At 43.6% G+C, this 27,804-nt stretch overlaps 1 protein-coding gene across 2 annotated transcripts in view; it reads left to right on the top strand.

Annotated features, from left to right (window-relative positions):
• The window catches only part of Pde8a (phosphodiesterase 8A), a 141,181-nt gene extending 131,248 nt beyond the window's left edge, over nucleotides 1-9,933 (top strand). For both annotated transcript variants that reach the window (XM_005381485.1, XM_013512564.1), the window contains 4 exons: nucleotides 1,717-1,849; nucleotides 3,235-3,402; nucleotides 7,931-8,060; nucleotides 8,621-9,933. In XM_005381485.1, coding sequence (XP_005381542.1) covers nucleotides 1,717-1,849; nucleotides 3,235-3,402; nucleotides 7,931-8,060; nucleotides 8,621-8,727 — 538 coding nt within the window. In that variant the 3' untranslated portion in view covers nucleotides 8,728-9,933. The remainder of the gene's footprint in view (nucleotides 1-1,716; nucleotides 1,850-3,234; nucleotides 3,403-7,930; nucleotides 8,061-8,620) is intronic.
• The last annotated feature ends 17,871 nt before the right edge of the window (nucleotides 9,934-27,804 follow it).

Below are 27,804 nucleotides of genomic sequence, written 5' to 3'. Positions count from 1 at the left end.
GGGGCTGGGGATATAGTACAGCTCAATGATAGGGCTCTGATCCAGCATGCACAGGCCCTGGGTTCCATCCCTGCACCACACACATAAAATGTTCAACATCTGACTAGATTCTTAAGCTGTGTCAGGCCTCAGGGGTCTTGTGTGTGTGTGCATGCATGTGCGCGCTTCTGTAGTACTAGGGATCTGACCCAGGGCCTTCACCCTGGGCTGTATCTCAGCTTTTTTTTAATTTTTTGAGACAAGGTCTAAATTGCTGAGGCTGGACTCAAACTTGTGATCCTCCTGCCTCAGCCTTCCACAGGGCTGGGATTATATGTGTACACCGCCATGCCAGATTTCATGTGTCTTTTGTTCATTACTGTACCCTGTGTCTAGCCCAGTGCCTGGTAGGAGGTAGGTACTTAGTACATGTCAAGTGAAGAGAGCAAGTGTCATGAGGAGTATTTATTTTGGATTTTAAGGGAAGTTTTATGTGAGATTTTTAAAGGGTATCCTGATTTCACAAAATTCCCTTCTGCTGTGTCCAAGGATTTCAGAGGTATACTTACATTTTATTCGTACTTGCTTAGAGATACATCATTTTTCCCTGGAAGCATATAAGACCCTACTAACTTGGGTTGTCTTGGAAATGGAATTGAATGAGTTAGAAAGGGGGTGATTGGAGACTTTGCTTCATACTCTTTTGTACCATTTGAATCATATGGATTGCCTCTTGAAAAATGAATGTGATCATTATGGATATCTAAAATGTACCAATAAAAATCTAATTAAAAGAAGAATTTTTGACCTGGCGTGGTGGTGCACACCTATAATCCCTAGCCCTCGGGAGGCTGAGGTAGGAGGGTTGCTGCACATTCAAGACCAGCCTGAACTGCATAGTGAGACCCTATCTCAAAAAACAATTTTAAGCATATTAAAATGAAAACAAGGGCTGGGGATATAGCTCAGTGGCACAAACGCCTGCCTGGCAAGCGCAAGGTCCTGAGTTTGATTCCCAGTACCAAAAAATAAAAAATAAAATAAAATGAAAACAAGGTCCAGATGACGAGGTCCAAGTACTCCCTGTGATTTCTCACCTCTCCAAAGTTCTGCCCCCAGAGTTCACTGGGCACTAAAACAATTAGGTGTGGAGGAACCTCCGCACGGGGTGCTTCTGCGTGTGTGGTGGTAGGGGTTGGATCCAGGGCTTTGGGTTCAGTAGGCAAGTGCTGCTATGCCTGCATTAGATTCATAGCCACAGGCCACATTCCTAACGCAGGGGGAGGTCTGTGGTGCTGAGGAGAGCAGTCTTTGTTTTCCCTATGACACACAGCCTCTCTGCTCTCCCCGCTTTGTAGTTTATTTTGAGACAAGGCCAGTGCCCAGACTGGCCTTGAACTTGCAATACGCCTGCCTCAGCCTCCAAGTGGCTGTGATTATGGCATGCGGCCCCCCTCCCCAGGCCAGGCCATCCTGTGTTCTGGGAAGTGCTCGTCACCTACCAAGTGACAGGGTGGACACTGCAGCCCTAAAGCTTGGCCCAGAGGCTCTGACTTCAGCGTCCCCTTGCTGTTGGTCCAGGCATGGGCCCCTCCCTTGCTCATTCTTTTAAAGTGTGACTTCAGAGGCTTAGACCTGTAGCCACAGTGGACAGGCAGCCTGGGCAGCAGACGGTTTCCCGGCCTGTCGGGTCTGGATCGTAACCTGTAGCAGCCGCCTCTTTGCCTTCTGCAACAGGAATGACTACCGCCTGCTGCGCCAGAGTATCATCGACATGGTCCTGGCCACAGAAATGACGAAGCACTTCGAGCACGTCAACAAGTTTATCAACAGTGTCAACAAGCCCTTGGCGGCACTGGAGGAAAATGAGGTAAGGGCCTTGTATCAGGGAGACTGAGACTGGGGCCTTCACACCCCCTTAGGTGCAGAATGTGGGTGTCCCCACCGCTCCTAGCCCAGCTCAGCTGCATAGCTTTGGACGGATCACCTCCCCTGCGAGGGCCAAGGTTCTCATCTGTGAACTGATGTCATAAGATAACGATGGTACTTCCCATGTGAGCCCTGAGACCTTGTGAGTGCCAGTGAAGAGACAGCAGCCTAAGTCCTTTGTCTGTGAAAAACGTTCGAGCCTTGACACAGCGATGATCTAGGACCTCCAAGTAATATATATATATATATATATATATTTTTTTTTTTTTTGGTTTTTCTCCGGTACCGGGAACCGAACTCACGACATTGTGCATGCCAGGCAGGCGCTTTTGCCGCTGAGCTAAATCCCCAGCCCCTGACCTCCAAGTAATATAAGGGAAATATTACAACTCCCAACCTGCTAGATATCTGATACACCGAGTTCGTGTTCTCAAAATCAAAGAGTGAATCCTAAGGAACAAAGAAGGTTAAGAGTCCAAAATGTTGAGGGGACAGATACAGCTCCTGAGAGGCAGGAGGGGCCCAGGTAGGTTGCTAAGGACCGCACTTCTCAGGAAGTTTTATAGAGCACAGCAGCCTCATGGGTACAACGTGGGTGACAGCTGTGATCACCCAGTAAGGTTACAAGTATAGCCACCTAGGTAATGTTGATCCAAGAGGGGAGCAAGTCACGTAGCCAGTGTACATGGAAAGAACAAAGAACTTTTCAGGAAGGGATGAGTCTAGGGGTCTTGGTCACCAACTGAGGTGACTGATGTCTGTCTAGACTTCATTACCAGGTGATACCACCTGTCTTAGGCCTGGTCATTCCAGACCTTGAGATCTGGCCCCCAACAGATGCACCTCTGACCACGGTTATAATGAGATTTCATCTTCTACACTGAGTTTCGAGAGCCCAGGCCATCTGTCTGACTGGCTATAATACTCCTGCCGGACTCAGCTGTCTGTAACAGTGTGAGAGCACATCGCTTTATCTGTGTGCGGAGGGTGACTTCCCAAAACCGCACCTGTCACAGGGCAGGGCTGTGAGAAGCAGGGAGAGTGGACCACAAGGGCTCTTCTGTTGTGAGGACAGAGAAACCTTTGTGTTTGGTCCTTGCTCTTTCCTAGTAAATACAATAAAAAGATAAAACCAGTCTGAGTTCTTAGCAGGTAGAAGAGGAGGTAGCAGAATAGAAAGGGAAGGCAGCTCTGCCACCCCTTCTGCTCCTGCGGCCCATCCTGCCACCCTCAAGCAGAGCTGAAGCCTCTCCACTCTTCCCAGCCCCACAGGAAAGGCTGGCTGGAGGACCCCCTGGATTGCTTTCAGTTCCACTGCTTTTTCAGGAAACCGATAAAGACGAGGAAGCCATCTCCGCTCTGCTCAGGGCTCCAGAGAACCGGATGCTCATCAAGCGCATGCTGATCAAGTGTGCAGACGTCTCCAATCCCTGCCGGCCGCTGCCGCAGTGCATCGAGTGGGCTGCACGCATCTCAGAAGAGTATTTCTCTCAGGTCAGAAGCTGCCTCTTCAGCCCTTTCACACACACAAACCTCAAAAGATAGTGCACTTAAAGCTAAAAAATAGGATTCTGAAAGAAAATGGTCCTTAAAGATCATTTCTTGAATTGCACTTTTCCTGATAGTGAATTCTATTTGATTTTCCTTCCCTGAGAATGTGTCTGTCAGTCTTCGCAAACAGGATACTTTTTTGCTGGGTATAGAATCCTGGATTGACAGGTTTCTCCTAAAAGAACTTTAAGGGAGTCATCTGTCCTTTATCTTCTGGGACAGAAAACAATGTTAGAAAGAATTTTTTGAATTCGGTAACATGCATACAAAATGAGAAGCCCAGTGAGGTCTAACACGTGTGAGTCAAGTCATAAGCAGCTCCAAGTTGAAGATAAAGAATAAGTCTCAAAATCAGCCCCAGAAAAATAACTTGTAAAAAATATGACTCAGGTTTTCTGATTTCTCATGAGAAATTCTGAAGGCCAGAAGTCACCAAAACATCATCTTTCAACTGCTATTAGAAGAAAACTGTCAACCCAGAATGCTGTATCCACTGAAAATATCCTGTAAGGGTCAAGGCAAATAAACACATTCTCAAATAAGGAACAGCTAATAGAATCCATTATCTGTAAATTTACAATACTAGAAATGCCAGTGTGAGTTCTTAGGGCTTAAAGGAACTGATCGCAGGTGTGAGCTTGGATCTCCAAGAAGGAATGGAAAACACCAAAAATGGTCAGTAGCTGCATAACTATAAAAGACTTCTTTGTTCTCTAAATTTCTCTAAATACATATTGCTATTTTAAACAAAAGTTCTAACACTGCATTGCAGGGTGTATCTTAAAGGTACATACCTTTAAGATAAATGACAGCTATGGCATAAAGGGAAAGAGAAGGTGAACAGACTTATATAGGTCCAAGGCTTCCATGTTTGACCCGAAATGTCAGTTAGCTCAGTTATTTGACTCAGAGTCACATGCAAAGGGTGCATATTGTAATCCCTAGAGCAATCGCTGTAGTTTAAAAGCTACTAAACCTAATACAATATAGTAAAATAGCACAAAGAAGGCAGGAAAGTAAAATAGTAAAATGGGAGCTCTACCTATGTCAGTCTCGTTCAGTGTCAGTGCACTAAAGACTCCCATTAAAAGAGTTCATTGGAATGGACTTAAAAAAACAACCCAGGGGTAAGATTGAAGTAGCCATATCAGTATCACACAAAATAGACATCAAGACCCAGTGGGACATTGCCAGACAGACCCTTCACAATGACAAATATATATGAACCTAATATCAGACTTGAAAATGAATGAAGCAAATTTCACAGAGAGAAATAGGCCGTTCTATAATCCGAGATTTTAACGCCTCCCTTCAAGAGCTGATGAAACAGCCAGATGAAGATATCAGTAAAGACACAGATGATTTGTACAACACCATCAACTACCTCAGGTAGCATTTACAGAACAGTCTTTACAGATATGCACTCACCAGGGTAGAGCCTGTGCTGCCCCCAGAAGACTTCAATAAATTGAAAAGGACTGAAATTGAATGGGTATGTTCTCTGACCACAGTGCAGTTAAGTCAGAAAGCTTTAACAAGGTAGCTAGGAGAATACTGTACCACATATTTAGAAACTGAACACCACACTTCTAAATAACCCATGAGTCAAATATAAGGGAAATTAGTAAAATGTCAGAATTGTTCAATACATTAAAACGGCATTTAAAGGAAGGTTTATAATTTTCATTAGAAAACAGGAATGCCCTAAAGTTAGTGATGTAAGACTTCACCACAAGACACTGGAAAAGGAAAAATCCAAAGGAAGCAGAAGGAAGCAAAGAATGAGGAAATAGCCAGGCATGGTGAGGCACTCTTGTAATCCAGGCACTCAGGGCTGAGGCAGGAGGATCAGCACAAGTTCAAGGCCAATCTGGGCTACGCAACGAGACCTTGTCTCAAAAAAAAAAGAAAGGAACTAGAAAACAGTTAAAAAACAGATTCCAAAATTGATTCTTTGACAAAAATTGGTAAATATAGCTGGACTCATTGAGAAAGCATAGTGAGAAATGAGAGCGGGTTTGTCACAGTCTCACAGATACTACAAGGGGGACTGGGGCTCAGGGTGTAGCACAGCGTGCAGCACCAGGACTGCAAAAATAAACGGCACCACTAGGAACAAAGTTTAATAGTACAAATCAGACAACTTCAATGAGGTGGACAAATTCCTTGAAAACTGTATTCACCAGAACTGACAGGAGAAAAAATAACCTCAGTAAACCCATTCAAACCCATTTTAAAGAAAGACTAAGAAAGTAGAAAAGTCTTTCCTACAAAGAAAACTAAGCAAGGAAAAAATTCCAGTCTTACAGATGTTATCAGAAGGTAGAGTGAGGACATTTCCCAGCTCACTTTATGAGGCCGTGCTTACCCTGTTCCCCAGGCGAGAGCCACAGCTGTTACCCTCAGGAATGTAACCGTGCAGCGTGCAGAGGAAGCTGTGTCACCAAGCAGGGGCTCCTGGAAGGCACGCCTGGTTTCATACGAGACAAATCCATTGCTCTAATTCACAGTACTAATTGAATAAACATGAAAAACTGTAAGATTATTTCTGACAGTACAGTAAAGGCATCTAACAAACTTAGTGTCCATTCACCATACGAACTCTTAGCAAACTGGGATGGAAGAAATTACTTTAAAAAGAGCACCTACACAGTTGCCATTATATTTTCTAGTCATATTGAATACATCGTCCCCAAGGCTGGGAATAAGGAGAGCTGCCCAGCCATTCCCAGCACTTGCCAACACGGCGGCAGCATTGCCCACACTAGCAGCAGATGATCAACAAATGGGACTAAAAACACTGTCCTGATTATAATAGCAGTAAGAGGCAAAAATGACTGAGGAATAAATTGAATAAATGACCAGGCCATTACAGTGAAAACTATACAAGGTTACTAAAGAATTTAAAAAGCACCAGAGAAGAGGGTGCCGTCCGCCATGCCCACAGATGAAGGTCCCTGCTTCCCAGACTCATGACCTCTCAGTGCTGTCACAGTCCCAGCAGGGATTTGCTTGGAGTTTTTTTAGGAAAAACTGACAAACTTAATCTGAATTGTAGTGGCTCCATCAAGGACTTTGTATGCGCAAAAGCAAACTTGAAAAACAAAAAGTTGGAAGACCTGCACTAGCTGTCCTCAAAGCTTGAGTAATCAAGATAGTGTGCTACAGTCATAGGATAACAGAAACATCTGTGGAACAGCAGAGGACAGACCACATTTTAGATCATACACATACAGTAGTACCTTGGTTCACAAATTTAATTCTTTCCACAATTCTGGTCGCAAACCAAATTGGATGAGAATTGAATCAAATTCAGTGGTTAGGTTCAATGTTGACCTTCGGAGGAAATTTGATTCCCCTGATCGCAGAAGCTAAAATCAGAGCTGTTAAGAGAAAACTGCAAGAATATTCTCAGTGACTTAAAAATGGACAAAGATTTCTTAGGTCCAGGAAACAATAGGTCCTAAAAGACAATTTAATAAAATAGACCTCAACAAAGTTCAACAGTTATACCCAGACACAGCTACAAGAACAAGTAAATATTTTAGTAATCATTCCACAAAATATACTCTGGCCAGGAAGCACTTGCAAAAGTGCCTTACACCTTCAGTCAGGAAAATTCAAATAAAACCACAAGGAAATGCCACCACTTGCCCAACAGAGGCCGGAACATGCACCACCAAGTGGGGAAGTTACGAAGCTGCTAATGTGATGTGTCAGCCAGCGGCACGTAACATGCTGTGCTCGAGTTAGGAAGCAGATGAGCAGATTGTCCATGTGTGGTAAAATTTACCATTTCAGATCACGTTTTTGTTCTCTTAGTAAAGTGCACTACATTGGTTTTCACATGCTAACTGACCTTGCATTCCAGAAATAAATCTACTTGGTCATGGTGAAGAATCCTTTTAATGTACTGAGTCTGTGCTAATCTCTTGTTGAGGGCTTTTGCATCAATATTCAAAAGAGATTTTGACCCGTAGTTTTCTTGTAGTATCTTTGTCTCCTTTGCTATCAGAGTAATGCTGGCCTCCAGAAGGAGCGCAGAAGTGTTTGCTCCTGTTTATTTTTTTGAAAGGTTTTGAGAAGGATTGAGGTTAATTCTGAGTGGTTGACAGAAACCACCCGTGATGCCGTCTGGTGCTGGGCCCAGTGTGGGGAGGTTTTGGTGACTGAGTCTGTCCCTCAGCAGCTGAGGTCTGTCCAGCAGCGGGGAAGCAGCCCAGCCTTTCCCTCGGTGCCTCCCTTGTCTCAGAGCCCAAGGCAGGCGTGTAGGGCCTAGGTGGGGAAGATGGCTAGCGCTGACTCCAGGACTCTGTAACTCTTGAGGAGTCTCAGCAGCGCAGGTGGCCTTGCTGGCTCCTGGTCACCAGCCCTGCAGCTGCCAAGGGTGCCCTCTGGGGACGGGACCCCTGCACAGCAGGGCGGGGAGGCGGGGACCGGAGCCTGGTACCAGGTGTTTCCTGCTTTGCAGACTGAGGAGGAGAAGCGGAAGGAGCTGCCTGTCGTGATGGCGGTCTTTGACAGGAACACCTGCAGCATCCCTAAATCCCAGATCTCTTTCATTGACTACTTCATCACAGACATGTTTGATGCCTGGGACGGTAAGAAATCCCGCACCTCGGCCTGGAGGTGCTGGGAGCCGCATGTTCCGCAGCAGGTAGTGCGCTGCTGCTGGGGGCTCACACTGGCGAGAGGGACGGGAAGAAAGGAGCCAACCAGCGCTGGGTGTCCCCCGCCCCTCTTCCCTGCCCACACCCCGGTGTCTGTCTGTCTCCGCCTGTTCGAAGGGGGGTGACGGGGCAGTCACAGATTAGAAGGGTTAGGACTCCGGCCATGTTAACGCAGCACCCCATGCCCGGAGAGCGCTGTCTGCGCCACACGGGGCCTGCGGGGCAGAACCGGAGGAAGGACCCCGCTCCTCCTCCCTGAGGACAGGACACGGCTGCGCTCTGCGGCGTCACGCAAGTGCCCATGGTCTCTGCCCTCCCGTGTTCCACTGTCACCTTCGCCCAGACACGGGGCTGGCAGGCAGCTCAGGAGCGCGTGCTTGCCCACTGTGGGCGAGGCCCTGGCCCCGTCCTCAGCACCACAGAGAGAAGCCAGAGGCCTAAGCCAGTGAGCCGTGGCTGTGCGTGCTGTCACATCCCTTTCTCTCCTCCAGCCTTTGTGGACCTGCCGGATGTAATGCAGCATCTCGACAACAACTTCAAATACTGGAAAGGCCTGGATGAAAGGAAGCTGCGGAGCCTCCGGCCGCCTCCTGAATAGCACAGCCACCCAGTGCCCTGCGGCTTCACCTTCTTCACCTGGAATTCCCGAGGGCAGCCACAGTTTGGAACCATTGCCTCACCTCCAGAGCTGTGAGACACACAGGGACACAAGTGGCCTTCTGTGGCCACCACTCAACACCACAGAGTGAGCCTGGGCCTCAAGCGTGGCCTGCTATGGGGCTCCTCCAGAAGCCACTGAGAAGCAGCTTCGAGTCAGCCTTCTGTCCACAGCAGACCCGGGAGCCCCTGAGAGGGACCATGGGACTTTCTGCTGAGACAGGGACTGTGACACCAGCAACTTCTCAGCCCCGCCAGCACTTACAGCGAGTGGCAATCGGATCTTCAGCGGCCGTTTCCACATCGTACAGGGTGTGATCACTCGCTTTGGAACACTACTGAAAGTGACTTCTCTTTTCAAATTGAGTAGCAAATGAAACATAAAAAGAAATTTTGAAGTTGATTATTATCAATTATTAAAATGTTTTATTTATTGGAAATTCAATATTTTCTATGAATTTAAAACTTCAAAGCCAAAGCCAACTTCCAATGCCATGACCAAATTTACATGATTCATATTCATTAACCTGCATTACTTGGTGTACAGACTTATTTTCATAATGCAAATTTAAGATACTATCAAATGACATTTTATTGCACTATAGAAATATTTGTGTTTGTTAAACTCTTTTCTGATTGATGCTAATTGGGAAAAGCTGTCTTGTTAGTGAGTCTTTCTCTAGAGAGCTAAAGGAGGCCCTACTTACCATTTCCACTGCAGCCAAACGTGGCTCCAAAGCAGAGCTGAGTGTCTGACACATTCACTGGTGATGCCCAGGATAAAACTGTCCCCCTCTTGGTTTAGCAAAGAAAAATTGGATCTTAACTTTTTCCTAAAATTTTATAATTGAACTTCGAAAGTCTGCCTTATTTTATACTATTTCTATAAAATATTCCCTATGAAAATAAAGAGCAAACATGGGATATTTAATAAATTGACATTTTATAACTAGCCTGTTTTCATCCACAGTGGGAACCTTTGATTCCAGAAATTTGTAAAGATTCCGTACCTTCACATTTTGAATAAGGGTAATACCATAAAAGTGACACTTGATGACATGTCAAAGTGTTAGTTGTTTCATTTTAAAGTTATATTGTTTTTTTATTTCCAGATAAAAATGAAATTAAACTATTTGTTTTTAAGAAATCATTTTTCTTTGGAGTTTTGCTTTGTGATACTCATAATATTTAATCTTTTCTTTTTTATGTATAAAGAATATGGCTTTCTTTGGTATATTCTTAGTAGTTGAATGACTTTTCAAAGGTTGCGTGGGGCCAGAGGTGCGTATTACTGAAAATGTCATAGACCAATGTTTTTTCACCACGTGGTACCATTCGGAGGGCTCCAGCGCACAGAAAGCTGACCCAGGGATGCTTGGGATTGGGCCCTGGTCAGAGATGTCAGGATGCCATTGGAGGACGAGCAGGGCAAGTCCTTCAGGGGACACAAAGTCTCTTCTTTCCTGTGTGAAAATAGCTGACAAAAGATGAGAACTGTGGAGTGAGCTGAGAAGAAAGCTCTCTCGCTCCTCCAGGTGCCGAGAAAGAAAAGGAAGTGAGCTTCAGCAGCTGTTTCCACCGCTGCTCATCCCTCCGAGGTGGGTTCTCCGGCCCAGCACTCGTGGCAGTGATATCCGAGATGTGCAGGTGAGGCAGCCTCACAGGTTTGCAGGGGCAAAAGAAGCAATAAGAGCTACAGAGTCTCCTGAGGGAGTCTCCTACGGGAGAAGAATAAAGACTTGGAAAAGAACCACATCAACATTCTAGAGATGAAAAATACAGTCATGAATGCAAAGCTCCCACATAGGATTTGTCAATGGGAAGATGACTCCAGGGCACACTTAGAATGCTACAGAGATAAAGATGGAAAATATGAAATAAAAGTTAAAATACAAGGGTAGAGTGAAATGCCTCAAAATGTGTCTAATGAGATCCCAACAGGAGAAGAGCAGGCACAACCAGAGGAGACTGAACCCTTCACGTTCGCAGACACAAGGCCTCAGACTGAGAAGGCGCGTGTCTTACCCCACTTCCCAGTCCTGGAACATACTAGGTATGAGAAAGAGCAAACCACAGAGGGGCAAGCTGCTTTCAGCTCACAGTTTTAGGGGCTTCGTCCATGGCCTTGGGCCTGTGGCAGCTGTCACACTGGGGCGTGTGGCAGAGCAGAGCTGCTCTTCTGGTAGGGAAGAGGAAGGACTGGGGTCCCCCATCCATCCCTTCTAAGAACACATCCCCAGTGACCAGGTGACCACCCATGAGACCCCACCTCTTAAAATTTCCAGTAGCTCCAAGCTGGGAACAGAGGCTTTAAAACATGGCCCTTTAGGGGGCCCGAACTAGCAATGTGTAAGACAAACCCATACAACATACTTGAACTATAACACTGAGCACAAAGGAGAAAAATGTAAAAGATATGAGAAAACACAGGTCCCTCAGATACTAGAGACTTCCACTAAGCATATCATTTGCAATAATCAAAAGATACAGGATACCGAAGGAAATTATCAACCTAGGATTGCTTAACTGCCATTCAAGAGTGAAGTCAAAATAAAAATGATTTCAGACATACAGTCAGTTAATTATGAACCAACCCCTGTGAAAAGAATAGCTAAAAGAGACTTCTTGAAAATGAATCCAGCCGGGTGTGGTGGCGCACACCTGTTATCCCAGCACTCAGGAGGCTGAGGCCGGAGGATTGCTGTGAGCTTGCGGCCAGCTTGAACTACACAGCAAGACTCTGTCTCAAAAAGCTAAATAAGTAAATAAATAAATAATCAATCCAGTAAAGAGAGGTAGGTTACAGAAAGCGATGGTGTACAACAATTGCTAAACATCTGGACAAAACTAGAGTATACTGAGCAGGGGGAAGATAACCCATATCAGGATTGGTGGGAAGCAGATGTACAAAGGTAAGCTAAATGGTCTGGAGGTCAGGAGACCTTTCTTTTAGACATTTAACAAGAAAGTTTGGGAAAACTGTCAAAGGAATGAAAGTGGAACTTCACTATAAAAGGAAAGCAAAGAGAAAACATTGATTAATACAACAAAAAGCAGATAAAGGATGCATTACAAAAGGTAATGGCAGAATTAAGTACAAATACAACATACACAGAATTCTAAATTATATGTAAAAAATACCTTTGAAGTTGCGATGTGGAAAATATTCTTAAAATGACACCAAAACCTTTAAAAAGTGTTTAGGAAGCATCTATAAAGTTAAAGACTTTAGCCAGGCATGGTGGTGCACACCTGTAATCCCAGCACCCAGAAGGCTGAGGCAGGAGGATCACTGCAAGTTCAAGACCAGTCTGGGCTACAAAGTGAGTTTAAAGCCAGCCTGAACTGCATAGCAAGACCCTGTTGCAAACAAAACAAAACAAAAAGACTATATGATGAAAGATGTAAACCAACCTTAAAAACATGCCACAGATTAAGATGACCTAGAAAAACTAACAAAGCATTCATACCCAAACTATATTTTTAAACACCTACAATAAGGGCAAAAAAAGATATTTTATGCCTTTAGATTAATAAAAGTTCTCCAGGCTGGTTTTGCCAAGAACTGATGAGAACGTGAGCAAACGAACTCTCAGACACAGCCAGTAGGAACAGACGATTGGTGCAGCCACTTTGGAGGGCAATTTGGAAAAATCTACTTCAACTTTCATGTCAGATCTAGAGAAACTTCAAATGTACAAGACATGTTCAAGAATATTCACTGTAGAAGTCTGTCATGATGAAACAGGACAGTTAGTAATGGCCTAAGGAGGAGGACGGATAAAGAAATTGCAGTTTTGTACTCAGATGCTGACAGTAGGTGTATAGTTCCAAAGTGGCTCCTGATGATTCCTCCCCCCTCCCCCGATGCTCTCAGCTTTGGGCCAGATTTACAGACTTCTTTGCAGCCAACAAAACATGGCAAAACTGATAGAATGCTACTTCCAAGACTTGGCTACAAAAGGTGTGTTAATTTCCAAAGGCTGCCATAAAAAATTGGCTGGGTGGCTTAACAAAATGTAAATGTACGATCTCATATTGCTGGGGCCAGAAATCAGAAAACAAGATGTCAACAGGCTGGGAAGGAGAAACCATCCATGCCTCATTCTCAGCCCCTGGTGAAGTCCCTCCACTGACAGGCGGATCATTCTTCACACCACCTTCCTCTCTGAGTGCATGTGTCCCCTTATCTTGGAAGGACTCCAGTCCCAGTGCTGAGCTAATTTTATCTGCAGAGAGCACTTGCAAATGAAGTCACACTCTTAAATTTTGGGGACACACTACTCAACCCACTAGATGGTGACATCCTCTTGCTCTTGCTGCCTTGGTCCAGTGCAGCAGGCTGTCGTGTTGTGAGCTGCCTTGGGGAGGCCCACATGACAGAGAACTGAGGGTGGCCCGCAGCTTACAGTCAGCAGAGAGCAGAAGCAGGTCCTGCCTGGTCACATCCCTGTGAGGCCATTGCTCCAGCCAATACCTTGATCACAGCAGTATGGGAGAATCTGAGCCCAGAGCCCAGTTAAGTCACACTTGGATTCCTGACCCACATAAACTGTGAGGCAGTTAATGCTCATTTAGGCCAGTAAATTGTGAGGTAATTTGTTACAGAGCAGCAAGTGACTAACTCAGGGACTATGTGGCCATTTAAAAGAATGAAGTAGAGTTGCAGATGTCAACTGCAGAAAAGTTTATAAATAATATAAAATGAAAAGGTAAAAATGTCAGGATAGAAAATTGACATTAAAAGAATCAATAGCTTTTCTCTACTCCAATAACGAGCCATGTGAGAAAGAGGGTAGGAATAACACACACACACAACCTAGGAAGCAACCTAACTAGGAGGTGAAAGACCCCTACCATGGGAATTACAGAACACTGAAGAAAACTAGAAGGTAAGAAGGCCTTCCATGTTCGTGGGTTGGCAGAATTAATATAATTAAAATGGCCGCGTTACTAAAAGGGAACTACACATTCAATGCAATCCCCATCAAATTCCAAAGACATTCTTCACAGAACTGAATTTTTTCAAAAAATTCTAAAATTCATATGGAAATGGGTCAGAATAGCTGAAGCAATCCTGAGCAAAAAGAAGCGAGATAATTATAATACCAATTTCAAATTATACTACAAAGCCACAGTATCAAAAAGAGCATGGCACTGGCACAAAAATAGACACACAAATCAACGGACTAGAATAGAGGTCACAGAAACAAAACCATCCAAATACAACTGTCTGATTCTAGACAAAGGAGCCAGAACATACACTGGAGAAAAGGCAGCCTCTTTTGCAAAAAGTGCTAGGAAAGCTGGATTTCCACATGTAGAAGACTGAAACTAGATCCCTGTCTCATCTTGTACAAAAATCAAATCAAAATAAATCAAAGACTTAGGTATGAGATCTGAAACGGATAAAAGAAAACATGAAGAAAGACTTGAAACCATAGGCACAAAGACTTCCTATATATGATTCCAATGGAACAGGAAATGACCAGAATCAGTGCACGGGCCAACATCCAATTAAAAAGTTTCTGTACAGCAAGAGAAGTAACCAACAGAGTAAAGAGATAATCTACAGAATGGTGGAAAAATCTTTAGAAGCTACTCTTCTGACAAAGAATATCTGGAATGTAAAAGAATTTCGAAAACACACATGAAATCAAACAGCCCAATCAAACACATTCTCAAAATAAGTGCAAATGGCCAATAAGCATTTAAAAAAATGTTCAGCATGTTTAACCATTAGGAAAATGCAGATGAAAACTACAGTACATGGCTGGGGATATAGCTCAGTGGCATAAGTGACCACTTGGCAAGCGCAAGGACCTGAGTTCAATTCCCAGTACCACACACACACACAAAAAAACCACTACAGTACAATTTCATCTTACCCTAGTCAGAATGGCTACTAGAAAGAATACAAAAAACAGTAAATGTTCAGAGAAAAAAAGAAACTGTCCTATACTGTTAGTGGGAATGTAAATTAGCACAGTGACTATGGAAATCAGTATGGAGCTTCCTCAAAAACTGAAACTAGAATTACCATATGACCCAAGGATACCACTCCTTAGTGAATCCCTGAAGGAATCAAAGTGAGAATACTACTGGGACGCCTGCAAACCTGCATTTATTGTGGAACAGTTGACAACACTCAAGTATGGAACCAGCCCAGGTGCCCATCAGCAAATGAATGGGTAAAGAAAATGCGGTGTGTACGCATAATGGAATTTTAGCCACAAAGAACAAAATTATATCATTTACAGAAAAAATGGATTAAGCCGGAGATCCTTATGTTAAGTGAAGTAAGCCAGACAGACTCAGAAAGACAGTGATCCCCCATTTTCCATACTATGTGGAATCTGAAAAAGACAGCATGAAAGCAGAGGGAGACTATTACTGGACAAGAAGGCGGGAATAAGGGGGAGGAGGAAGGAACTAAGGTAGTGGGGGAGACTTTAAAAGTTTTTAATTATATCATTAGGAAGTCGTGATGTTGATATGAATTTATGGAGGTGAAAAGGTATGCACTTCATGCCAGTAAGTGAAATAGCAGGGTACAGAACAGTATTATGGCACTGCCAGTTTATTTTCAGAAATGCACTTAAAGAGAGAGCAAGAAATCAAGAATGATCTGAACTGTTTTAACCTATCTCTGGAAGCAAGAGGCTGTATATATTTTTCTTTTCATTTAAGAGTTTTTTGTTTTTTTTTTTTTTTTTTTACTTGTGCTATTATAAAATATTTCTAAGTGAAGGAAAGTAAGAATCACTGTAAGTACATGAGATGACAGATACGCTCATCAGTTTGATTGTAGTGATCACTGCACAACTTATATGTATCTCAAAACATATTGTACACCTTAAATATATATGATTTTATTTGCCAGCTATACTTAAAAATTCTTAAACGGGAGGAACAAAAAGATTTCCTAAAGCAATTCTCAACTGTTAGATTTACAAGGGAAAAAAAGGTAAAGATACACTATGACATCATTTGCATAAATATTTCAAATACCTAAAACAATATTCCTAAACAGTACACTCCAACCAGATGTTAGGACCATTAAAATATTTAAGAAAATGGTGTCTCGTTAAATTAAAAGGCTTTGCCACAACAAAGGAAACCACCAACAGAGTGAGGAGACGACCTACAGAACAGGAAAAGATTTTTGCCAGCTACTTCTTTTGATAAAGGACTAACATCTAGAATATATAAAGAACTTTAAAAAGACACCCAAATTTAAAGACCCAATTTAAAACATGGGCATCTGAAATGAATAGACATTTCTCAGATGAAGAAGTACAAACGACCAATAAATATATAAAAATGTTCAACATCACTGGCCACTCAAGAAATGTAAATTCAAACATTAAGAATCTGTCTCACCCTGGAAAGAATGGCTATCATCAGGAAATCAACCAATAATAAATGCTGGTGAGATCGTGGGAAAAAAGGAATCTTGCTCCATGGCTGGTGGGATGTCAGCTGACACCACCACTCTGGAAATCAGTATGGGGATTCTGCAAAAAACTGAAAATAGAAATCCCACTTGACCCGGATATTCCCCTTTTGGGTATCTTCCCAAAGAGTTAAAAACATACCACAGTGATGTATATGTACCCGTTTTTTTAATAGCACAACTTATAATCACTAAATCTGGGAAACAGCCTGTATGCCCATCCACAGATGAACGGATAAAGAAAATGTGTTTATACACAATGGTGTATTACTCTGCCATTAAGAAAAATAAACTTGAATCATGTGTGGAAAAAATGATGCACCTTGAGACATAATGTTAAGTGAAGTAAATCAGACACACAAGCTTATACATCGTATGGTTTCCCTTATGTGAAAAAGTTAATAGAAAGAAAAGTGGGTTATATTCTAAGTATGTTTCTGCTGTTGGTTTCTGGTTTCACTCCATTAATGTATGAGAGCTCACGTTGCAGTATTTCCATTTCTTTCGATACGTTAAGGTCTTCATTGTTGGTATAAGTGTGGTCTATTTTGAATATCTATCTACCTACCTATCTATATAAATAGAAAAAACTCAAAAGCATTTTTACATACTAACTTTATATCCCTATATCTTGGTGAATGCTGTTATTACTTATCATTTATTAAATCACTTGGTTTTGTTATATCGACATTCATGTACTCTAACAGCAATTTTTTTCTTTCTTTTTAGTGTTTTAACCTATTGTTTCTTTTTCATATTTTAATTTGTTGACCAGAACTTCCAGAAAATGTTGAATAGCACTTTTAGTAGTGTATGTCTCCATCCTATTTCTGAATATTTGATATTATACCTTTCAGTATCTTTCTTGCTCAAAAATTTGTGGGAGAAATTTAAAAACACCGAATTTGCTTGTGCAATACTAGTCTCCTGATGTACACACAAACTAGAAAGGTAAAAGGAGCTTCTCCAAACTTCCTTGCACCCAGGTTTTCACATCTGATTAAGTTCAGAAACATTTCTGTCTGACTTCAGTTGAGAACTGATACATACATGGAGAAAAGCGTGGTCTGGCCAGGGGCACCCACTTTGAATATCAGAAATGGCACCCAGGCCAATTGCAGCGGTGGTGGTTTCCTGACTGGTAGAAGCAACAAGGCTTTGGAGCCATAGCAACAATTTGGCAATCCATCTATCGGGCATAGTTCAGATAGCTTCCCGGAAATTCTGCCAAGAAGCTATTTTTTGAGCCCTCCCACCAACAAATCCCTTCTGTTTAACTACAGGACTTTTCACTTCTGGAAACTAAGGCTCTGACCAAGACTGGAAGCCCATAACCAAGACCAGAAGCCCATACCCAAGACCAGAAGCACATAACCAAATCTGGAATCCTGGAAGCCCATGTCACCACCTTTGCAGTAGCAGTTCCCTTGGAGGTGGGAAGGGGCCCACCACTGAGAAGATGCTTTTCTTTTTGAAACAAGGTGTCACTGTGTGTTCCAGCCTGGCCTTGAACTCAAGACAATCCTGCCTCAGCTTCCCAAGTGCTGGTACTTCATGAAAAAAAATCAATTATATACAGTAAAATATTAGGTCTGATGATGAGTGAATGCTTGGGATCTCCAGAGCGGCCTGGGTGTGTACGGGTCACAGGAAGCCGTGGGTGTGGATGAACTGGCTTCGAACCGCCAAGGTGATCACAGCCCACGAGGGTGATGGCCCTGCTGCACACCCAAAGGTCTGAGACGCTGGCTTCTCAGACAGGGACAGGACAGGGACAGGCAGGCTGTAGACAGGCACCACCAGTCAGCTGCAGCTGGCCTGGCCTCAGGCGGGAGCCCCTCAGGAGAAAATAGTTCTGCTCCTCCCAGTGATTCAAGCTGGTCAGACCCAGCACTCTCCTTTACCTTGAATATTTTCACCTTTTTGCAGCACTGGGGACTGAACATGGGGCTAACAGTGCGTCTGCACTGAGCCGCAGCCCTTGTCTGTCCTAGTAAAAGACAACCACAAAGGTGAAACTGGTAAATTTGTGTGTACAAGCACACAACACAATGTATAAAGATTTCATGTGTATGATAACAAAAAAGGAAAAACAACACTGTATGGGAGCAAGGTTTTGTGTACTTTTGAAATAAGGTGGGGTGTCAGTATGAACTGGATTGTGGTAAGATGTTAATTGTAATATGGATGATAGGCACAGAGACAGTAACTCAAGAGGTACACAGTGAAAGAAGTGGCAAGGTAATTAAAATGGCACAGTAGACAAATATGTCTTACACAAAAGAAGGCAATAATGGAGAACTAGAACAATAAAATGTATGGGGGGAAAGTAGCCAAAAGGGACGGAAAATACTAGTTCTGCTTTATCAGGAATTACATTAAATATAAATGGATTAAATATTCTAAATAAAGGCAGAGATTATCTGAATGGATTTTTAAAAAATCAAACTATTTGCATTCTATAAGAGATACACTTCAGTTTCCAACACAAAAAAAGTTCAAATTAAAAAGATGGGAAGAGATCCAGATACCATTCAGGCAGTAACTAGAAGAGAGGTAAAGTAGATAAACTAAATCAAAGAATGAATTCAATACAAAAAATATTATGTCAGGCACAGTGGTATATGACTGTAAGTCCATGCTACTCAGGAGGCAGAGCAGGAGGATCACTTGAGCCCAGAAGTTTGAGGCCAGCCTGGGCAACACAAGAAGACCCCACTTCAAAAAAGAAGTTAATAGGGACAAAGGACATTTGGTACTGATAAAAGTGTCAATCTATCAAAAAGATATAACAATTATAAATATGTAATGTATCCCTAAAAACACAGTACCATGAATGAAAAACTTGACAGAATTGAAGGGAGAATTATAAAATTTGAAATAAGGTGGGGTGTCAGTATGAACTGGATTGTGGTAAGATGTTAATTGTAATATGGATGATAATATGGATGATAGGCACATAATTATTGAAATCTTGTGTGAAAAGTGCCATACAACTGTTTTTACATCTCTAGCTCTGATACCACAGTTCTGATTATGGAGAGAATAGACAGAAGATCAATAAGCAAATGGTGTAGCTCAGTGATGGAGTGCTTGCCTAGCATGCGTGAAGGAGGTTTGATCCCCAGCACTGCAAATTAATCATATAATAATATGGAATTTGCAACACTATAAGCCAACTACACTTAAAGGACATTCAGTGAATAATGCATCTGACACTAGAAGTCCACATATTCTTGTTGTGCATGTGGAAAATTCCCCAGGACAGACCACCTGTTCTTAACTTGTTTAAAGAATGAACATACAAGGGGCTGGGGATTTAGCTTAGCGGCAAAAGCGCCTGCCTGGCAAGCGCAAGGTCGTGAGTTCGGTTCCCGGTACCGGAAAAAAACCAAAAAAAAAAAAATAAAATAAAAAATAAAAAATAAAAAGAATGAACATACAAAGTTGGTTCCCTGCCAAACCAGAATGAAATTAAAAGTAACAAAATGAAAATTTAAGGAGGGGAAGGGAATATAAAGAGAATTAAAATGTGTTATCTACATGTACCAACTCACCATGATGGCTGTAATTGTTATGTACTGCAAACCTGGGTAAGAAAAAGTACCAAAAAAGGGAAAACTTAGAAATACACAAATATGTGGAAATTAAATAATGCAATCCTAAATCACCAGTAGATCAAAGAATAAGTCTCAAAGGAAATTATATAATATTTTCAGATAATGAAAATACAGCAGATTGAAATTTATGAATTGAAAACATTAGAGAAAAAATTATACCTGGATATTATATATCTAAAAATAAATGAGCTAGGTATGGTGGTACAGCCTGTAATACCAGCACTCTGGGAGGCTGAGACAGAAGGGTTGCAAGTTTGAGCCTGACTTGAACAAGACTCTGTCTCAAAATAAAAACTAAAAAAGGGTTAGAGGTGTACTTCAGTGCAAAGGCCATGGATTCAATCCCCAGTACCACAAAAAGAAAAAATGTTTAAAGAGAAAACCTAATGGACAAAAGTTGCTTCTTTGAAAAACAAATTAACAAACATTGAGGCTGACTAATAGAGGATTTATACTGCCAAAACTATGAATGAAAAAGAAGATATCACAGCCAACTTTACAGAAATATGGAAGATTATCAAAGAATATCATGCATAATTATATGCCCACCCATTGGATACCCCAAGTGAAAGAAATATACAAATTCCAAATTAATAGAAGCAACTCAATAAGAAATGTAAAATGATACACCTGTAACAAACAGACAGTATTTACATGTTTTACCACAAAGCCCTAGGCCCAGCTAGCTGTACCACTGATTTCTACCAAATATTGAAAATTGAAATTAACACCAGTCATTCCTGAGATCTTCATAAAACAGAAGAGGGAACACCTCCCAACTCAATTTGTGAGGCCAGTATTATGCCACTACTAAAAAGACACTTTTTTAGTGTCTTTTTAATTTAAAAATTTAATTTTTTTAAAAATTAAACCATTATGTACTGTGAGTAGTGACATAAAAATCCTCTACAATATACAAAGAGCCGAGTGTGGTGGTGCACACCTATAATCCCAAAACTTGGGAGGCTGAGGCAGGAGAATCTTCCCAAATTCAAGGCCAGCCTGTGTTTACATAGTCAGTTCAAGGCCAGCATGACCTACATAGTAGGACCCTGTCTCAAACAAAATGAAATAAAACAAAATAAAACAAAACATAACACAAATAAACAGAATACAGCAACACAGAAAATGATCATATTGGGGCCAGGGAGATAGCTTAGTGGCACAGCACCTGCCTGGCAAGAGCGAGGTCTTGAGTTTGATTCCTGGTACCAAAAACACACACACAAAAAAAAAAAAAAAAAAGAAAAGAAAATGATCATACCGAGCCAGAGTCTCAGCTGGAGGGCAGAGTGCTTGCCTCACATGCACAAGACCTTCCTTAAACCCACCCTACAGCACAGGCTGTGGTCATCTCAGAATGCAGGACGGGCCCCCATCCAGGATCAACCCGGGTAACACTGCAGCTCGGGTTGGGCTGCAGATGTGCCCCAAAGCCCGTGTTCAAGTTGTAGTCCCCAGCTTGGTGTCACGGGGGGGTGGTGACTTGGTGGCCTGTGGGAGGTCTCAGGGCACCGGGTTTGCGGGCACCCCCACCTCCCACAGATGGTCAGCCCTGCTCCACCACAGCCTCCAGCACACGCTTTCTCCTCACAGGCCCCAAAGTGAGGGACCACTAAGCCCAGCCCCTGACTGTGGGCCAAATAAGCCTTTGCTCAATCTAACCTGATCATCACAGGCATTTGTGACAGTAAGCGAAGGCTGGCGAGCGCAGCTGTAGCGGTGGGTAAAAGAACAAAGCCACTTACTATATCAATAGGCACCGAAAAGGCACTTGACAAAATTTGACATTCTTTCATGATTAAAAAAATTATTCATGACCTCATTATAATCACAAACTACAGCAGAAGAGAATTTCTTCAATAGCGGGCGGCTACAAAACCTGCAGGGAGCCAGATATGGTGGTGCACATCTGTAATCCCAGTATTCTGGGAGGCTGAGGCAGGAGGATTATAAATTCAAATCAAGCACCTGGGCAACTTAGTGACTTCATGAGATCCTGTCTCAAAATAAAAAATTAAGAATGGCTGGGGCTGTAGCTCAGGGTTCAATCTCTGTATTGCAAATAAATAAATAAATAAAATTTAAAATACAGTAGGACTGCAGGGTACAAGAGGACTAGATAAAATCAGTTGCACACCCATGACCATGTCCTGTGCGTGAGCTCTGGGGGCCGGGCAGGCCCAGGCCTCTCTGGAAGTGTGGCTGTGTCTGGCAGAGCCAGGTGGAGACCGAAGGAAGACCTCCTCGCAGCCTGATGATCAGCCAGGCCGAGTTTTGCCCAGAGTCGTGAGCCGGCGGAGACAGCGAGGGGCCAGGTGAGAAGGCGCATCGGGCCCTTTGGCCTGGCGGCGCTGCGTTTCCCCGCAGAGCAGCCTCAGCACCTCTGCAGCGTCCACAGTGAGGGTGGCTCTCGCCTGTGTTCTCAGAGCACCGCATCTCCTGCATTAGCTCTTCCTACGCGGTCCTAACCCGGTCCTAACCTGGGTGCCAACCTCACACAGATGTGTCCAACAGCCCGCTGACTCGGGCACAATCCTGGAACAGATTCAGGTGTGCATGCTATGCCAGGAACCCTGCTTAAAAGTTAGAATAATCAGCATTACAACTTCGATAATCTTTTTAAAATTCGTTTGATTTCATTTTTTTGAGATGGAGTCTTGCTATGTAGGTCTAGGCTGGGCAAAACTTGCAGTCTTCCTGCCTCAGCCTCCCAAGTACTGAAATTATAGGCATGTGCCACCACATCCTACTAAAACTAAAAAAAAAAAAAAAAAAAACCTGTTTAAAAAATCAGGTGTTTTTCTTGATCATGGTATCTCCCTGTGTATTTCTATAGACTACTAATGATCAGAAAATAAAATTAAGAAAACAATTCCCTTTACAATCAAATCAAAGTGTGTAAAAATATATAGGAATGAAAAGCTGTAAGACTCATGCACTACAAACCACAAAACATCACTGAAAGAAATTAAGTTAGAGGACACACCACATCCACAGACTGGGAGACCTAATATTGCTAAGAGGCTAGTGGTCCTTGTCATGGGTTCAATTGTGTCTCCCTAAAATACATGAACTCTGCCCCCCGGGTTCACGTGTTACAAAGCTGGCCCCCGGGGCCTCCGTGTTGACGGGACATGTCAGAGGTGGTCAGGTCACCAGGGCCCTGCCCCCACGGAGGGCAGCTGTGCTCCTGCAGGGGCAGGGGTTGTAAGTTTGGCTCTTCTCGCCTCTGCTCATCTGCCCCACCCCCCAGGATACTGTGACATAAAGACAGACACCAGCATCCCTCGGTCTCTAGAACCAACAGCCAAATAAATTCTCAACATTAACCACCCAGTCTGTGGGATTCTGTGACAGCAATGCAAACAGGCTAAGACAAAGCCCTAACTTCAGCACCTCACAGTGTGACTCTGTTTGAACAGCACTGTTTGCAGGTGTGGTTAGTTAAGCTTGGGTCCACTCCAATCCAGTGGACCGCTGACCTCTTAGGAGGACGGTGACCCCAGCTCTGTAGGAGACTGTCAGGAGGATCACAAGCTGGAGCTTAGCCTGGACAACTTAGTGAAAACGTGGCTTGAAATAAAAAATTGTAAAAATGGCCGGGGATGCAGCTCAGTATAAAGGCCCTGGGTTCAATCTCCACTGATGCCAAAAAATAAAAAATAAATAGCCAGGCATAGTGGTGCATCCCTATAATCCCAGCATTCTGGAAGGCTGAGGCAGGAGGAACAGTGTGAGTTGTAGGCCAGCTTGAGCTACATAATGTGAGTTCAAAGCCAGACTGAACTACACAGTGAGATGCTGTCATAAAAAACAACAAAAATAAATATCTGGGCATGGTGATGCACACCTGTAATCCCAGCACTTGGGATGCTGAGGCAGGAGGACTGCCCAGTCTACACGGTGAATTCAAAGCCAGCCTGAAGTACACAGCAGGACCCTATCTCAAGATAACAAAACAATAAAATCAAAATATTTCTAAAAGAAATTACAATTTAAACGAAGGGAAATACATTCTGTGCTAACAGACCAAAGACACTGTTGAGATGTCAGCACTACCCAAGCCATGTGCAGTCAGGGCACTCCTATAGAGATGCCGTGTCTCTACTGCAGACATGGACTCTCTGAGCTTCCAGTTTACAAAGAGTTGCAGGAAGCAGGAATTACAGGATAAACTGGGTCCCGCCAGCCTTCAGATGCAGCTATACTGGAGGTGAGGCCTGGATTGAAGAAGGATTAAGATAAAGTCACAAATCCAATCTTCCCTGGCCTTACGGGAAGGGGAGATTCAGCCACATGAGACATACAAGGGTGTGCGCAGAGCAAGATGGTGTGAGGACACAGCAAGCACCCAGCCACCTGTGAGCCCGGGACAGGAGCTGGGGCGATGGCCTGCTGACCTCTTGGTCTTGGGGGCCAGCCTCCAGAGCTGTGGCAAGACAGTTCTGGTGTGGAAGCTGCCCCAGCTGTGACAGCTTCCTATGGCAAACCTGGTACAATGCTAGAGCCCAGATAGCTACGAAAGAAAATAAAGCTGGGAAAAGAGGCTGGAGGGCTCACACTTCCTTTTCTTTTTCTTTCTTTTTTCTTGTTTGTATTTTGAGATAGTGTCTTACTATGTTGCCCAGGCTGGCTTTGAACTCCTGGTAATCCCCCTGCCTCAGCCTTTTGAATGCTGAGATTACAGGCATGCATTGTCATGCCTGCCTCCCATTTTTAAACCTTAGTACAAAGCTACAGTCATCAAAACAGTGTGGTATTGTCTTAAGGATAGATATATGGACCAATGGAACAGAATTCAGAGTTCAGAAATAAACCCAACACCCAGGGCCACCTAACTGTCTGAAGGACACTATGTGCCATCAGCATGTAGGGAACGGTCTCTCCAACAGCTGGTGCCAGGTCTGCAGGAGCCCACGTGGAAGAGGGGAATCTGACCTCACCACACCCCATCTATAAAAATGAACACAAATGAATCGAAGACTTAAATAAGAGCTAAAACCAAAAACTCAGAAAAGAATAATTCTTCATGAACCAACAGATGAGTCTCAGAAGTGACACCAAAAGCACAAGCAATCAACAAAAAATAGGCAAACTGGATTCTGTCTGTATGAAATCTTTTTGTGTGTCAGATGAGACAGAGAGAGGAACCAGAATGTGAAGCACCTGTGACCCATCCGTCTGACGAGGGGTTTTAATAACGTCCGGAACATTCCCAACCCGGCAGGAAAACAAACAGCCCCATTCAAATATGGACGAAGGACTCAAATACTGTGCATATTTCTGCAGGAAAGATGCCCGTGCTACCGAGCATCAATGAGATGCAAATAAAACCACGAGACGGCACGTCCAGGAAACAGATGCAGGAAGCACGACAAGGCGCGGAGGATGTGGCGCCCTGCACACTGCTGGGGAGAACCTCGAACCATGCAGCCACTTGGAAGACATCATGGCCTTTCCTCAAGGAGAGCTACGACTCAGCACGTGACCCAGCAGCTCTTCGGGTGTACAACCTCAACATTGAGGGCCAGGGGTGTAGCTTAGTGGCAGAGAGCCTGCCTGGCAAGCGTAAGGTCCTGAGTTCGATTCCCACTACCAAAAAAAAATTCTGTTGATTGGGCCAGGAATATAGCTCAGCGGCACAAGCGCCTGCCTGGCATGTACAAGGTCCTGAGTTCAATTCCTGGTACCAAAAAAAAAAAAAAAAAGACAAAACAGCCTCAACATTGAAAGCAGCGATTCAAACTGGTGTTTGTACCAGCAACCCAGAGGTCCATGATCAGATGAATGGAGAGACAAAATGTGGTATACATGTCTAATGGAGTCTTACTCAGCCACAGAAGAAATTTACTTTTTGTTTATATTGTTTCAAGATGGGCCCTCACTATGTAGTTCAAGCTGGCTTTGATCTTTCAACTGTCCTCCTGCCTCAGCCTCCCAAATGTTGGGATCAGAGGTGTGTGCCACCACGCCCTGCAATTTACATTTCTGACATATACTATGACACGGATGGGCCTTAAAAACATTACACTTAGTGAAAGAAGCCAGGCACAGGACAAATACTGCACAAGCCCACATAAGAAGTAGCAGCAATAAGCACATTCATAGAGATGAAAGCTGGACGCAGCTTCCCTGTGGCTGAGGAAAGAGGATATTGGGAGCTGTGGTTTAATGGGTCACAGTTCTGGGGGATGACTAGAAGTTTTGAGTACAGTTATAGTTGCACAACACTATGTCACCCAGTATTATATATGTTTACTACAATTTTAAAAACCCTCACCACAGTTAGATTTAATGATGGTCAAGTTCACTGCTCAATAATTCATAGAGCCCAGTTACTTGGGAGCCAGAGGCAGAGGGATTGCAAGTTCAAGGTCAGCTTGGGCAATTTAGTGAGATTTTTCTACAATATAAACACACCAGGTGTGGTGGCACATGTCTGGAACCCCACCACTCTGGGAGGCTGAAGCAGGAGAATGGCAAGTTTGAGCCTAGCCTGGGCAACTTAGTGACTTGAGAACCTGTCTCAAAATAAAAAAACAAAAAGGATGAGAGACGTAGCATAGTGCCAAGGCCCTAGGTTCAAGCCCCAGTACTGCAAACAAATAACACATGGTAGATTTAGATGTTTTCCATGAAATACCTGCTGGTGAATAACATAATGCATAGCTGTAGGTGCAAAATACCTCGCAACTTCTCCAGATGAGCCTTTTTATTCCATGTGTATTTTTACCTACAGCTGTAAACTCTGCTCACCTGACCCCGTAATGTTCTCACCCAAAGCTATTCTATGAAGACTGTTCACAGAGCCAATTATTAGTCTCTTCATAGTTGGCACTGATTCTTTGAATAAGTAATGATCAGTTTTTATTGTTCTGAGACAGGATCTCATCACATACTCAAGCTTGGCCTTGAATCTGCCTCGATCCTCCTGCCTCAGCCTCCTGAGATCACAGGCCTGCCCCACCCCACCAGGCTCTGGTGACTTCTTTGCCAAGGAAAACCACTCAGAATCGCCTGCGTTGTTCCTAATCTGGCTATCGATGTTGCTCCTCCCAATCTCCTCAGCTCAGCGTCCCCCTAGTGGGTTTGCTGTTTCCTTCTGTGGATGGAGCTCTCGCCCAGAAATGTGCTCAGCAGGAGCAAATAGCGTTTCTTGCTTGGCCAGCCAAGAGCCACCCAGATTCAGATGCACAGTGTTCAGAGTCCCGAATTTGTCCCACTTCCCCGTTTCTGTTCACATGAGTGTGCGCCATAGCTCTGGGTTCCAATAAAATTTACCTGTGGGCCCTGAAATGTGAATTTCCTGTCATTTTTACAGTTTTTTTTTTTTTTTTTTTTAAGTACTGGGATTAACCTCAGGCCCCCCTTGTATTCGAGGCCCATTGTGCCATTACACACCCTCTTAATTTGGAGACTGGGTCTAAGTTGCCCAGGCCAGCCTGGAACTTGTGATCTTCCTGCCTCAGCCTCCAGAGTGGCTGGGATTATACGGGTGTACCCAGCACCCTATTCTAAGTGGGATTTTTCAAATCTCCAACTTCAGTTCATTTGAGAGCTAAACATATGTTATTTTGCTTCTGTTTGCTGAAAATAACTAGGATGATACAGGAAAAAACAAAAACCCACCTCAGCTCCAGGAGTCTGCAGGCACTTTACTGTTTGGGGTGCTGGGTCATGTGTCCTGCCCTGCAGGATCTGACCCAGGTCAGGCAGGCACCACTCCGGGACAGAGATCCACCCCGCAAGTGGTTTCACAGTTTGTTGTTTTTTGAGACAGGTTGTCTTGGTTACTTTTCTCTTGTTGCTGGGACAAAATACCTGACGCCCAAAATTAAGGAAGGAAAGGTTTATTTCACTTACAGTTTGTGGAGGTTTTAGTCCATACTCAGCAGGTTACAAAGCAGAGTGGCACATGGCAGAGGGCTACAGCTCATGG

This window comes from Chinchilla lanigera, unplaced genomic scaffold (genome assembly GCF_000276665.1).
Source record: "Chinchilla lanigera isolate Chin_1 unplaced genomic scaffold, ChiLan1.0 scaffold00015, whole genome shotgun sequence".
In the NCBI taxonomy this organism is placed as follows: domain Eukaryota; kingdom Metazoa; phylum Chordata; class Mammalia; order Rodentia; family Chinchillidae; genus Chinchilla; species Chinchilla lanigera.
The sequence above is the reverse complement of the archived record's forward strand: the minus strand, read 5'-3'. Positions and strand labels throughout refer to the sequence as shown.